Genomic DNA, 15542 nt, shown 5'->3' on the forward strand with positions numbered 1-15542 from the left:
CACAGACACTGAAAGAGCCAGGAGGAGAGAGGGAAAATGTCATTTATGGAGCAATGATGACATACCAGGACCAAGGACTCTGCTTAATCTACTCTGTGTATTAAAAGCTCTAACAAAAGGAAAACAGAAAAGTACGTGTCTTTCAGATATTTTGGAGGTAGAATCAGTAGATTTCCACATCTTTTTTTTCTTACTTGGTGTTAGAATCACTCGCCCGAGGCGACCGGTCCCAGGAGCTTTTCCTCCGCTCCAACGGAGGGTCGCAGGGGCCGCAGGAGAAAAAGGCGCGAGGTCGGACGAAGCTAGCGAGAGGGGCGGGGCTCGAAGGAAGGCGGGGCTCGAGGGAAGGCGGGGCTCGGAGGAAGGCGGGGCTCGAAGGAAGGCGGGGCTATGGGGGCTTTTGGGAAGGGGCGACTGCGCAAGCGCAGTAGCGCGCCTCGCCGCCAGGGTGGCAGCGACCTCCCCTCAGGAAGGCAGGTCTCCGCCTCCTCCTCCTACCCCGCCTGTTTGGCGGCGGCGGAGGCGGCGGTGGTGGCAGCGGTTGTCCCTGCCTCTCCGCCACCTCCACCTCGGCCTGTCCCCTGCTGGCGGCGTTGGCGGGGAGGGGGACAGTAGTTGTAGACGGCTGCCCCTGCCTCAGAGAAGGTGAGTTCCCGCCCCGGCGGCGGGAGCGGCCCCGGCCTGCAGCGCCTCGACTCCGCCGCCCCGTGGAGGCCGGGCGCGCCCGGGGAGTGCGAAATGGCCGACCGGGACCCAGGCCGAGGCCCTGCGCTTCCCTTCCCACCCGCCGCCCCGGGAAAGGGGCACCAGGGCCCCCACGTGGAGCGTGGAGGGAGAAGGGACGCCTCAGCTGCCGGGGAAGCTGAGGTTGGAGCGGGAGAGAGGCGGCCGGGCCGAGGCTGTGGATCTGAAGTGTCAGGGAGAGGGGTTTGATGGGGGCACTCGGAGATCGGGGGCACTCGGAGATCGGGGCCACAGAGCCGGGGAGAGAAGGCCCCAGACACGGAAGGGACTAGACCTGCACTGGGTGAAATTCACCATCCTGGAAAGTAGAGACCTCACACGTGGGGAGAAGTGGGTTAGGGATGTGGGGAGAGTGGGCAGTAAACACGCAAGCTGAAAGTTGCAGGGGCCCTGGGGGAAGAGAAGGGGGTGAGGTTTTTAGGGATCACTTTTAGAGTTTTCCTTGGTTCTTGAGATAACACCCTATAAGACAAGCCTCTAAGATTTACAGGCCTGTCTTGACAGTGATCCAAGTTTTAATGTGTATCTAGCAGTGTCAGAGATAATAAAGCGGGACATCAGGGCGGTGAAAACATTTTATTCAGTAGGGAAAGAGCTGAGCTCCATTCCGATTTGTAGAGGTGACTGGGGGTTTTAAAGGGAAAATGAAGGAATAGGGGAGAGGTGGGGTTCAGGTAGAGTCAGGGAAGTGCAAAATTACAGAGGGTTGGCAGTGTCAGTGCATTAGGCCTGCTGTGTCTGCTTGCTGGCAGTTATGGAACTGAGGATTCTGTTTCCCCACGGAGACGGAAGCCCTCTTCTTGATGACCACACTCCAAATGAACGGCTTTCACATCCTTGAGAGAGACACTCCTGAGTTGTAGGAGGTACACATACATCTCAAAGGGACAGAGGAAGTATTCACAATTGTAAACCCTTTTTATTAAGTACTCTAAAAGAGGTCGGGGTGTTGGCTAGAACAAACAATAAATGTCTTTTGACAGCCGAGCTTTTCCAAGTCTGAGCTCAAAATGGGGTTGGGTCATCCAGGGGATGCAGCCACAGGCAGCTCAAGGCCATGTTAAAGTTTGGCCAGGTCTCTTTGTGCAGAAGTTTGGAAAGAATGTACTTGTCTATAGAGTTCACAGTTTTCACCAACACATTTTCCCTAACACTAAGAGCTATTTCTTGATTGTCTCAGTATGAGATATTTGAGTTCTCACAAGTCCTATATACCTGCAGACAAACTGCTTGTTCCAAACTGTGAGTTTACGCTTCAACAGTTTTAGAAATGGTTTTAGACAGTGAAGCTTGATCCCACTGCAGAATATCTAGTAAATTACTCAGCCACCTTCAGTTTCACAATTTTTAGTATTTACTGTGTTGCCTTATGTTGCATTTTGTCTCCAGGGTGAAAGATGATGGAAGCCAGAACATTGTTGGACAATTTAATTGCCTTTTTCCTGAGAGACACTAGTAAATACAGTAGTTTCATAAAAATTTCATCTTCATCCTCTTCCACAATACACTCTATTCTTGTGTGCTAGTCTATAATCTGTTATACCATTCACTTTGGAGGAATGGCAAAACAGTAAAGTATTATAAATTTCTTTAAAAATTTTGTAACCACTTTATATAAATTCCATTCACTAAAAATGGGAATTAGAAATTCATTGCAGCCAAATGATGTTCCATTAAGTCCCTTAGTGAAAGCAACCTTTGGAAAACTGGATTTAGCATCTTCAGTCAGCCTGGGTTAGTATCACTGTTTGAGATAAAAAATAAAGTCTTCTGAATTTCCTGCTTTCATACCAAACTTCCTGCCTTTCACTGACAAGTAAGCCTGAGCAGTTTATAGGCGTCAAGACTACAATTCATCTTAGCTCCCATCGTCAAATCACAGGAAGAGTTAGAAATGATTTCTCATGAAAAAAAACAGCTTTCTGCCAGACTTTTTTTATTTGTTTGTTTTTTGCAATGACTTTGAACATGTGCAATTACTGAAGACTTTAAACAAAATCAGTTCACGCTATGCTAGCAGTTACCTCTCTATACTGCTTCAAGGTGGCATGAGAATACTGGAATAGGAGTCTTAACTATTAATAGGTTCTACTGCTAATTTCTCAACCAGCTGTATGGCCCATAAGTCCCAAACTTTCTGGACTTGAGTTTTGTCATCTGTGGGGAGGATAGTTGGACTAGCCCAACTGAGTGATTCTCAGCCAGGGGTGCTTTTGCCCCACCCCTCATCCCAAAGGACATTTCACAATGTTTGAAGACTTTTTTCTTGGTTTTTGCCACTGGACAAGGAAGGGCTTTGTGAGCACAGGTGTAACTGGCCAGAGATGCCACAGACAACCTAAAACGCACATGGCATCAACACAAACACACAACAAACACAACAAAGGATTATCCTACCCAAAATGCCAGTAGTGTCCAGTGAAGAACTCTGCACTAACCAGTTGAGATCCTTGACAGCTTTAACATTGTGAACTGATTCTGCAGTTCCATATTGGTATTCTTGCCATGGCTTAGCCATGTACTAGGACAACAATTCATAAAACATGAAACTTTGACCTGTAACGGCCGTCAAGTGACGTTCAAAGAGTAATGAAATCTCTGTTGAGTTACAATTGAGACTATTCACTACGATTTCAAAACCAGAATATAATTTGTTACCTAAAAATTACCTCTTGTCACTTTAAGTAAATACTCTTCATTAACTGTTCAGTTAAGGGCTACTTAACAGATGGTAAATATTTGATATACTATTTAAAACATTAGTAGTGTATTTTTAGTTTAGATATTTATAAAAGCATAACATAATTGCCACTTATGATCGTACATGAACAAGAAGAGAAAAAAGAATGCTTGGTACTTGGCCAGTATCTTTTTTTTTTTTTCTTAAAAGACTTTGTTAGGAGATTCCTCCAAAAGATACCAAAAGAATTGTCATGCTTCCAGTTATTAAAAGTCTGCTTTCACTTTCAAGATCCTGATAGGACCATTAAAACTGCTGATCCATTTTCACCTATAGCTGTAACATTTTTACAAGGAACTCGTAAATGCTGGGCTTGATAATAAACAAATGTCAGTAAGGATTAAAAATTAGCAAGCAGAGAAGATATTGAATGTGTAACATAACAAATAGGATATTGAGAAATTAAACTCAATCACAAAACCCAAAGAAATACCACATGATCAGACTTACATGGAAAGAAATATATGTTGAATTTACGGTCAAGGTGTCAAGATTTTCCAGGACACTTTGTAATTCATTCAGTGAAGCTTCACAAATATTTTGACAATTAAAAAATTTTGACTGAGTAATAGTATTCCTGAGAAATCAGTAAAAACAAAACCACAGCAAACCCTGCTTATCTGCTGCTTTCTAAGAGAAAAAAAAGTAGGCTTATTTTTAAGAATGAAGGACATTTCCGGCTTCTTACTGAATCATAAACCCATTTACATAGCAATTGCCAAAAATGTTCCTTTGTTTTCCTTATAGTAAGCAGAGATTCAAGTGAAATAACCAAAAAAAAAAAAAAATTAGCTAACAGTCCTTACATTTATTTGGAAAAAACTTGGAGCTCCTACTGTGGACCAGGTACTGTTCCCAGTACTAAGGATATTGATATGAATTAGGCACAGCCCTTTTAAATGGCTCAGTGGTAATGTTTGATAGTGAAATGGAGCAGGGTGGAGAGGCCGAAGACAGAGTAAGTGGAGAAAATTCAGTTTTAAATATGGGCTAACCAGATCCTGATACCAGGAGTAGTTCTTTATTCTGTATAAATCTGTGCCCTGCCAACAACGTGTTTGCTACAGGCTCACAAGAGCACATTATGTTGTAAATCTAATGTTGGCAGCTGGGAAGAATGGTTGGGGGAGGAAGATGTCTGGTGAGACATTAATGATTATTTTAGTTTCAGATCCACTGACTTTTTTAGGTGTTAATATGTGAAAATATTGACTAAGCATATTAGAATGACTTAAGATCGCCCCTACTATGTCCATCAGATGCATGAGCATTCTTACAGACCCATTCACATTAACTGACCTTTCAGAAGGAATGGCATGTATTTGATAGCATTCTGATGTAGGGTGTCTGCCCTGGGTCCAAGTAAAATTAACTTCACAAGCAAGATCCTTGAGCTAACCATATTTTAAAAACCTTTATGCTGTATTGTGTTTGAATACCATGTCACAACACAAATAATGTGCTGTGAGAATGAAAAATTTTATTAAATTGAATTGATTTACTCATCAAACCTGTTAAACTGGTTAAGGTGTATTAAACATGTGTTTCATACAGTGCCAAAGGTAAATTCAGGTTTTTCAGTTTCTAAAAGGGTGTTTGGAATATACCAAATTCTCCCAGACAGGTCTAGAATTAGGAAAAGTTGAGTGGTTCTTGGTACTTTGTTAAGATATGAAGCTCTTTTTAAACAATTTTGAAGTATGAGCAATTCATACTATTAATGTGTCTCCTGTTTAACTCAGTAGTTGATGTGCTATGTTTACTACCTTAGCTTTTGTAACGGTTTTGCATACTACCCTGAAATAAAAAAGACCGAGCCTTGTACAGCTGTTGAATAACAATGTGCATAGTTTCATTTCTCCAAAATAAAGGACTCCATATTCTTTCTCTTTCCACTATATCTTCAGTATATTCTGTCAGGACAAACTACTTCTTGCTTAAGACCTAATACCAGCCTGTAAATAGCCTGGGTATTTCTGCTTAATATTCCATACCCTTGGATATTAAAGTACACGTAGCAGACATTAACACAGGACATAAACTGAAATCTTCAGAATTAGTTTAAAATCAGAGCAATCAGAAAAGATAAGGATCAAGTCGAACTTTCAGTTTTCATTAAAAAGAAGTCCCTCTGAAACATGAGTTAGCTTGAAATGCAAGGAATTAGGTACTCCTGTCAGGCACTCTTGCTCTATTTACACATCGCCTTTTCTCTTTTTGGCTTTCTATAGTTACTGGAATAATTGGTTGGAAGAGCATTTCATTCTATCAGTTAAATAGAAAAAAATCCTGAGTAACAATAAAAATAGCTCAGTAATACTATGTGCCGTGCACTTTTCTAAATATTTTAATTTCTTTAAGACTCACAACAACTCAGATGTCTGTTACATCCCATTTTAGAGATGAGGAACCTAAGGCACAGAGAGGTTGAGAAACCTGACCGAGCTAACACAACTAGTAAGCATCAGAACTGACTCCAGAGTCTCTGGGTCTGGCTCCAAGAAGCAGTGAGGTAGTTAACGTAATATGACAACCAGTAGTTCTGCACAGGTGACTTGACCTTTGTTAGGTGAATGATCCCTCTGGAAACAAAGCAAACATTTAAAAATCCAGTTTAACAAGTGAAGGTAGAATTTTTCCAAATATTCATTGCAGATCTTTCAGCCCCTCTAGTACACTCTGAGGTACACTTACCATGAATGGCATCTACTGAAAGTGTACAATTCAGACATGTCCTCCCATGAAACCACAATCAGAAGCAAAATGCCAAATATTTCCACCAACCCCAACAGTTTCCTCATCTCCCTTCGCAATCCACCTCTCCCTCCAGGCCTGTCCCCAGCAACCACTAATCTGCTTTCTATCACTGTAGTTTGCATTCCTAGAACTTTTTATAAGTAGAATCATAGTAGGTACTCTTGTGTTTTTCACTCAGCATGATGATTTTGTGATTCATCCATGTTGTACGTACTGCTATTTTGTTCCTTTTTATGGCTGAATAATTCTATTGTATGGATATACCACTTTTTTTAACCCATTCCCCTGTTGATAGACATTACGGTTGTTTCAGTTTTTGGCTGTTACAAATAAAGCTGCATGATTTGGGGGTATTCAGCAGTGTGTTAGGAGGTACTTGAAGTTCAAATGATACTTTTTATTTAAAGATTAAATAAAAAACTTTTATATAAAATGGATTTTTAAGGCTAGAGTTCAAGAAGTTCATGTTTTTAAGGTAAAACATGAAACTTGAAATCCATTTTTTTGTGATTGGTCTCTAAGCTCTATGCTCCCTAGACCTCCAAGCGATAAGAGTTCACTTGTCCGTCTAGATAGAATGCTTTGGTCAAAATGATCGAGACTGAGCAACATTCCTGTAGAAAGAAAAATTGCAATTTAGGAAGACATGTCATCTATTTTTCAAATATCAATAAAATGGGAATGTAAGACTTCAATGTAGTATAAATAGATTTGAATAATCAGACCCCTAAGAAGGAGGGTAGTAGGGAGCAGAGTGGAGAAGCATAGAGTATTCAAAAAGATGCTGAATTTAATTTTGGAATAAACAGATTCTATGAAATTCTTTATGTCTTTCTTATTGGGAATGAATAGATCAATCCTAGATGAAAGAAAAGGGTCGATTCTTTGTAGCATGCCATAGGTGTTACCTTGCTCTCTTCCTGCTTAAATTTTTCGCCAGTAACATGGATGAAGACATAGACTGAATGCATATAAAAACTATGTGAGAAACATAGCAAAGGTCGAGATTAAAAGAATTTGAATTTTAAAGATCCTCATAGACAGGAATGGTGGCCTAAACCTAAGATGAAGTATAAAGTCATTCGTTTAGAAAAATAAACCACTTACATTAAGTACCAGATGGGAGAAGACAGCCAATATGGAGAGAGATGCTACGTCTGGGGTTTTAGCAATTACAAAGCTCAGTAGAAGTCAGTAATATGTCTGCTATAAAACACAAAATACCAAGGCTGGATGCCCCAGATCATTTCCATGAAGTTCAGAGTCTTACTGGTGCCCCAGTAACATTTCCTTCAGAACGGTATTTTCTCGACTAAAAAATATATTATGAGATTAAATATTAGAGGCTTATTAAATGTTTTCATACTGAAATTGCCATTCTAATGAGCAAAAATTAGTACTTTAGCCTTGCAAGCACTCAGGAAATTAAGAGTTGAGATGGTATATGAAATGATATCCAGGTGAAGATTGAAAATAGAACCTTAAATGTCTTGTCTCCCTTTATTTTATTCATAGATACCACACTGAATGAACAAAGACTGAATACGTTTTGTAAAAGGCTTGTAAGGAGTAATGCCATAGTTTGAATCACAGTGGGTTTCACGTTATGAGGTAGGTGGAAAATAAAAGGCTTCTAATTTGTTAGCATTATGTATACTGAAGCTTGAAAAGCAAGCCAAAGTCTACAACTCTTAGTTCAGACTAAATATATTTAAACTCATGAGTGCTATCTTCAAAGTCAGAGGTGTAAATTTCAGATCACTGTTTTTCTAAAATAAACAATACTACTTATTTTTCAAGGGTAAAATACATACTTCAAAAGTTTACTTTCAGATTTACAGGAAGCAAAATAAGAAGTTGAAGGCAGATTTTGTGAATTTTCAGATGATTGATCTATGTTGATCCAATTCTAAACTTTGAATTATTTAATTGTCATAACAAAATTGTGCTTAGTTTCAGGTGAATGGGAGTAGAGTATTGGACAAAAATAGATTTTGTAATCTCTGCATCATTGTTTTTAGCTCCTCAGTTGTTACACAGTCTTACTACTTGGGGAAAGTTGATGCTGAAAAACTGAAGCAATTAAAGGGTGAATATGATCAGATTTCTCCACCAAGTTCTGATGAGGGTAAGGTTCCATTCATCTCTTCATTGATCTCTGTCTGCAGCATCTGTGGTCTCTGGGGACTGGCTTCTTTGACTCAGCATGTCTTCAAGTTTCATCCATGTTGTACCATTTATCAATACTTCATTCCTTTTTATTGCTGAATAATATTCCATTGTATGAATTGCTACATTTTATTTATCCATTCATCAGTTGATGAATGCTGAGTTGTTTCTACTTTTAACTGTTAGGAACAGTTGTGCTGCTGAGAACATTTTTATACAAGTTTTCATGTGGACATAGATTTTCAGTTCCCTTGGGTATATACCTAGGGGTGAAATTTCTGGGTTCTGTGATAACTCTATGTTTGACATTTTGAGGAACTGCCAAACTGTTTTACAAAGTAGCTGTACCATTTTCCATTCCCACCACGAATGAATGAAGTTTCCAGTTTTACCACATTTTTGCCAACACTTATGATTGCCTGTCTTTTTTTTTTATTATAGCCATCCTAGTGGGTGTGAAGTAAAATCTGTTTATTATCAAAGATGTTTATACACAGAGGTAGAGAAAACAGTATTATGAACCCCCCTGTACCTATCATCTAGTGTTAATAATTATCAACATCTTTTTAATCTTACTCGTGACTTTTCAGAAATAGCTTTATTGAGGCATAGTTGGCATACGATAGACTGTGCGTACTCCAAGTGTACAGTTTGGTAGGTTTTGACGAGTGTGTATACCCATGAAGTGATCCCCACGACTAAGATAGCAAACACATCCATACCCCAGCAAGTGTCCTGTGTAACAGCTCCCTCCCACTTCTCCCTGCCTCGTCCCCAACCACCCGTTATTGCTATAGATTAGTTTGCACTGTCTAGAGTTTTATGTGTGGAGAATCCTATATTATGAACTCTTTTGTCAGGCTTCTTTCATTCAGCATAATTATTTTGAGGTTCATCCATTTTATTGCTTTTTATCATTGATAGTACTCCATGGTCTGGATATACCACTGTTTGATTTATCCGTTCACCTGTTGATCAACATTTGTTTTTGCTTTTGCTTTTCCCTTTTCTGGGGCTATTACAAATGAAACTGCCATGAACATTCACGTAGAAGTCTTTGTGTGGACATACGTTTCCTTTCCTTTGGGGTCAGTATCTAGGAGTGAAGTAACTGGATCACGTGGTAGGTGCAGGTTTAACTTCCTCAGAAGCCACCAGACTGTTTTCCAAGTGGCTGCACCATTTCACATCCTCAGCAGCAGCGTCTGAGAACTCCGGGTGTCTCACATCCTCGCCAGCACTGGTATTGCCAGGTCTCCTTAGTTTCAGTCGATCTAGTGAGCGCATGGTCGTATCTCTGTGTGGCTCTAATGGACACTCACTCGATGACTAGTGACAATGAGCATCTTTCATGTGCTTATTGTATATATTCTTTTCTGAAGTGTTCAAATTTTTTGCCCATATTTAATCAATTATTTGTCACTTTATTTTATTCTAGTCAGAATTTTTATACTGAAGTTGAATAGGGGCTAAATTTTCTGACTCACTGAATTCGGCTTCATTTAAACTTTCTTTTTTATCTCAAGTTGCCAGTAAAGACAGCTATCTTTAGTGACTCTAGATTGCTGTCAGGCTTGTTCCTGCTGAAGGGAAGAAATCTTTGATTCTACGTGGGTTATGCTGCATCCTAATTTTTAAATAAAATATACCACCAAAAATATCTAGGACATTATCATCTCCTAGTTAGTATATTATCTGCTGTTATTTGTACCTTTGCAGGATTTGAAGTGGGAAAAAGAAAGAGAAATAGTTGTTGCTGCCCCTACCCACCCAAAAAAAAAAAATATATTAAACAAGCAGAGACTAGTATACCTAGTTCAAATTTCTTCTGAAACTTTTTTCTCCGTAAATCCTACCCCATCTCAGCTCTCTTCTCCATTTCCTCCTTAACCTTCCCACCAGTACGTTCTGTAACAGAGAGAGAACAAACCAGAAGGAATTCTAGAATGTTTTTTTCACCAATCAGAAGCAGCAGACTGAAATCCAAGCTCTGTGCAGAAGATACAGAACTCTGTTCCCTCGTCTTTCCTCGTGCCCTGTACCGCAGAGTAGTTTTGTCTCACGGCTGAATTTCTCATTTCCAGCATTCCCAAACCATTTTACAAACGTCCTTTTGTTATTAAGTCTTACAATACTCTGGTCAGGTGAGTATTTTATGTTTAGTTTATTTTGTTTGAGTATACAGAAGATTTTAAAGATCAAATCATTCCTCCATAGTTCATTAACTTTCTTAGAAAACAATATACAAGAAACTGATTAATCAGAACTTTAGAAATTATCTGAACATTCAGACCAGGCCACTCGCCATGGATGTGGAAGTCCATACATTTCTACATCCCTTACATTTTTAGCCCTACAAAATAATTCTGTACATCAGCTCCTTTCTGCCTTCTTCATCCTACTTCTGAGAAGGATAAAATGATTTGTGAGTGGCCTAGGCAGTGTTTGGCCCCCCTGATGCTCCTTTTTGGCGTATAGTATCACGGTGCTTAACTTTTATGCCAAAGTCAGTTTTAATTTGTTTGGGCTTCTTTATTTTGTCTTTTGAAATTCTTTTCAAGAGTAAAGGAAATATTCAGAATAAAATAATCTAGTAAGAAGAATTTTCTCCCATCTCCTCTACAGAGAATCCCTGGTTGTCAACCTAATGAAGCATTCAGAGAAGATATATGACTCTTTTCAAGATGAGCTTGAAGATTATATCAAAGTGCAGAAAGCCAGAGGCTTAGAGCCAAAGACTTGTTTCCGAAAGATGAGAGAGGATTATTTGGAAACCTGTGGGTACAAAGAAGAGGTTGATTGCAGACCCAGGTACAGAATGTTTGATCCGAGACTCCCGTATGAGACCGTCCAGACCTCCCCAAGATTGCGCAGTATCTCGCACACAGTGGAAAGGCGGTTACCGCAGTGGCCACCAGCCGGTGACAGCAGGTGGAGCCTGGGCTCCCTGAGCTGCTGTCAATCCGCCAGGGACTGTTTCTCAGGAACCACAGTACCCCTGAGCCTTAGTCAGCAGGAGTATAACTGTCGCTCACACAGTGTAGAATCTGGAGTTTCCAAGCACCTCTCCTCAGAAAACGGAGCCAGTGCCCATCAAGCTGGTTATAAACAGACGCATCGGAAGAGATCAAGGCGCCCAGAGGAAGGCAGAGGACAACCAGGGGAGGAGCGGCCCAAGCATAAGAGGAAAAAGGCTTGTGAGGAAGTAGATTCAGACAAACACAGGAGCATCCAGAGAAACGAAACAGAGCTGGAAGCTGTCAAACCCAGTTCAGAAAAGCCTAAGAATCGAAAGGAGAAAAAAAGCCGAGATGTAGCTTCTAAGAAAGAGGGACGTAAGCGTAGGAAAGAGAAGAAGGAACAAGGCAAAGAAAGGACAGAGGAGGAGATGCTTTGGGACCAGTCTATCCTCGGGTTTTGAAGCTTTTGAACTGGTCCTCCCGTGGTTAAACTGAAGATCGCTGAGGGGCTCGGCTCTGTGTCCGTGTTCCAGCACACTTCCCGTGTGAGCAGGTGCGCAGGCAGGGTGAGCAGGGAACATTTAGCACGTTTGCTCTCCAACGTGGAGACGGCTGTTCTTCATTTTCTAAAATCAGCGCTACGTTGCCTTTACACATAACGTAATTCCCCTTAACGAGAGTGGCTTCGCTTTTGTTCGTCAAATTGCTGTGATGGTGGAAGTGTTTTTCTTGGAAGGTCATTTATTTGAAATTGGAGGATAGGCAGGCTTTGCAGAATCTATTTCTACATTGGGTTTTAGTTTGGGGTGGGGTATTTTTATATTCATCAGTTTTCCTTATGAAGCAATTTAGATTCTTTTTCCTTTACTAGATCTAACTTGCAATATATTTTCTAGATTGGAAAGTGGAAAATGCAATAGAGTATATAATAAGCTTAGGTTACATACAGTTTTGAACATTTCAGAGTCTTATACAAAATCAGTTTATATTCTGGAAATGTTTATAATATAATAAAGTTATAGTTTCTACAATTTTTTGGTTCTGTGTCAGTGATCTGTTCCTATTCAATGATGATTTTCTTTTGGAAGAGCAATAACTAAGCATATTTAAACCCACTTTTTAGGATAGAAATGTATGAATGATCACAACTTTTCCAAATAGTTGAAATTGGGACATTTATAAGAAATAAAATGCCGTTAGCTTATTCTTTCCTGACTAGTGTTTTCGTTATGATGATCCCCTCCCCCTTTCTTTGAGGAGGAGTTGCGGATGGGGGTGGAATCCAGAGAGGGCCTCAGCTGGTTAAGTCACCTCGCTTACCAAGCCCAGTCTCCCCACCCGCCGATATCAGGGAGGAAAAGGCAAAATAGGGGATGCTTCACGAGCTTGCGTTTCATCCTTGCATGGAGGCCGTGCTCATCATTCCAGCTGTAGTGTTTGTGCTGCCGAAGCCAGCGCTGATAATCCCCTTTCATGATAAGCATATCAAGTATTTGAGCTCCACTGTCTTGTTGTAGAGTGATGGCCTGGGAATCCGAATCCCAGGATTCTAGTCTCAGCTGTGCCATCAAGTTGTTGATTGAGTTTGGGGAAGTCATTTGATTTTCCTCTTTAGCAAATGTTACCAGAAGGACTGGCCTCTAAAATGCCTTGAATAGCAACAAGATTCTGTGATATGAAAATTCTGCATTCTACAATGTTGTGCTTACATGTTTATTATAATGTTAACTTTCAAATCATCTTTAATTAGATGTATTCCCTCCCCCTACCCCAAGTCCACCTGCTGGATCCGGTCTCCCTACCCCTGCCAGGCTACTGCCTTTCTCAGCCCTGGCCCCTCTCTGGGTCACCACCTTGCCTAGCCTCCTACCTCAGTGGGCCCCAAATAGCGAAGAAAGGAAGGACAGGGAGAGGGTAGGTGACCCATTTTATTTTAAACTATGACCACAAACCTCCAATCCCTCAGGTTTCCTTAGGAAATTTCCCACTCTCAGAGATGTCTTTTATATTCTCCCCTCTCTCCTCAAACCTTCCCCTCCCTGGTGCCTCCTTTCTCTCAGCTGATGACCTCACCTCACACTCTAGTGAGAAAAACAGAAGCCGTCAGAGGGGGACTTACTCATTGCCCTACCACTAGGTCTACGGGCTTCCCTCAAGTACGCTGTTCTCTGTCTTCCCTCCTGGTGCAATAACAGTGCCCCAGCTCTTACTAAAGACAAACCCCTCCCTCGTGCATTGAGTCCTACGCCCATTTACCTTCTCAAGGACTTCCTCCCTTTCCTGCACCTTGACTCTCTCCTCCTTTACTGGGTTATTTTATTATATGCAAACAAGCTTCTGTTTCCCTTCTTCAAAAAACAAAATAACAAAAACTCCTTTGCCACCGTACATCCTCTTTCAGCTGTCTCTTTTCTCTTTCACATCAAGCTTGTCTACACCTGCTTGTCTACGCTTTCCCACCGCTTATTCTTGCCCCCACCTATTTTAATCTGGTTTCTGTCCCTACCATTTCTCTGAGGCTAAAATAAAATGGCCAGGCAACTATACAATTGAAAAAGACAGTAACTCCAAGAAAAATAAAGTATAATGCAGTAAAGAAAAAGTAATTATATTTTTCAGTCAAAAATATTCGTTGAGCATCAAATTGGAGCCAGACATGGTTACTAAACAATGACCTTGCAGACATAGGAAAAAATTAGTAAAAGAAAAAAAAAGTCATTTCAAAAGTAAAATTTTAAAGGAATACAAGAGAATACAGACACCATAGAAAGAACACGGAAATAAAGAGTAGAAAGGAAAGCAGTGACAATAATTCAACAAAAGTAAAGAAAATTGACACCTTGCAAGAAGGTGATGAAAGATGAACAAAGGAGATCCAAATGTACTTGGAGTCTCTAAAGAAGAAAACAAGCAATAAAGCAGGACACACGTGTAAAACCCTAACTTGTGTTTATGAATGACAACAATATGTGTACACACTTGCAAGACAGTTGCAGGTGTGCAGGAAAAAGGTTGTTGACTTGGGTAATCATGGGGTGTCCTGGATTCTCAGACCCTGGGCAATAACTCCAAGACAGCTGAACTTTCAAATCTGACAATTTTGATTTTGAATTGGGCACTTAACAAGCTACGTGTGGTAGATTCTTTGTTGGGGAAAATGGCAGTAATAATTCTCCCTTCCTGTGTCCACTCCCTGTGTCCCATCCACTATGCCTGGGCTTGGCCATGTGACCTGCTTTGGCCAATGGGAGAACAGCAAATATGATGCAGCTAAATTTGGAAAGTGTCTGTGCTTGCCCTCCTGCTACTTTAGGAACTCAGCCACCTTGTGCAAGGCCTTCTGAGTAATGAGAGACTTGTGGCTGTGTCACCCAGCTAACCCTCCTCCTCACCAGATGCAGAGCACCTTGGCCATCAACCAGCCCCCACTGAGCCAGCCCAGCCAACTCACAAAATTGTGAGAAATAAATGTTTGCTCTTTTAAATCCTAAGTTTTGGGAACGTTTATAATGCAGCAAACACTATATACTATGTGATTTTAGGCAAGTTTCTTAATCTGAGTCTCAGTTTTCTCATCTGTAATGTGGAATTAAAACAATTACCCTCGGAGGGCTATTTTGAGGATGAAATGGGAAAATATATGTGAAGTTCTTGGCACAGCACAAATCAACATAATAATATCAACATAATAAAAACAGCCAAACTCCACAGGCTGGGGTGCACTGTTTTAGAGCTTTGTAAGCTGTCCTCAAATCTAGAATGCCGGAGGGGAAGCACAGGAAAGCAATGGAAGGGTGGGGCAGCAGAAGCCAAGATAGGAGGGTGCATGCCCCAGTGTATCTCTATGGTTCCATTTATATAAAGTTCAACCAAACAAAAAAAAAAAAAAAAACAGGAAAAATGATTATCTTTTGAGATTTATACTTAAGTGATAAGCTATAAAGAGCAAAGATGAGATTACCATAAAAATCGTGACACCTAGGGACGAGTTGGGGAATTAAGATTAGGAAGGAAATGGGGGAGGGTGTAGCTCAGTGGTAGAGCACATGCTTAGCATGCACAAGGTCCTGGTTCAATCCCCAGCACCTCCACTAAAAATAAAATTAAAAATTAAAAATTAAATAAGTAAACCTAATTACCCCCCACAAAAAAAAAAAACAAGATTAGGAAGG

General features: G+C 40.6%; 1 protein-coding gene across 4 annotated transcripts; it reads left to right on the forward strand.

Moving 5' to 3' along the window:
• The first annotated feature begins 457 nt into the window (after positions 1–457).
• Positions 458–12401, forward strand: KRCC1 (lysine rich coiled-coil 1). Of its 4 annotated transcripts, none has more exons than XM_074354478.1 (5): positions 458–645; positions 7757–7852; positions 8263–8369; positions 10313–10554; positions 11036–12401. In XM_074354478.1, the coding sequence occupies exon 5, from the start codon at positions 11058–11060 to the stop codon at positions 11829–11831; it is 774 nt and encodes a 257-aa protein (XP_074210579.1). In that variant the 5' UTR covers positions 458–645; positions 7757–7852; positions 8263–8369; positions 10313–10554; positions 11036–11057; the 3' UTR covers positions 11832–12401. The 4 variants fall into 4 exon arrangements, with proteins under 4 accessions (XP_074210579.1, XP_074210580.1, XP_074210581.1 ...); XM_074354479.1 differs by having other exon boundaries at positions 10495–10554; XM_010958955.3 differs by lacking the exon at positions 10313–10554 and having other exon boundaries at positions 459–645.
• The last annotated feature ends 3141 nt before the right edge of the window (positions 12402–15542 follow it).

This window comes from Camelus bactrianus, chromosome 28 (assembly GCF_048773025.1).
Source record: "Camelus bactrianus isolate YW-2024 breed Bactrian camel chromosome 28, ASM4877302v1, whole genome shotgun sequence".
In the NCBI taxonomy this organism is placed as follows: domain Eukaryota; kingdom Metazoa; phylum Chordata; class Mammalia; order Artiodactyla; family Camelidae; genus Camelus; species Camelus bactrianus.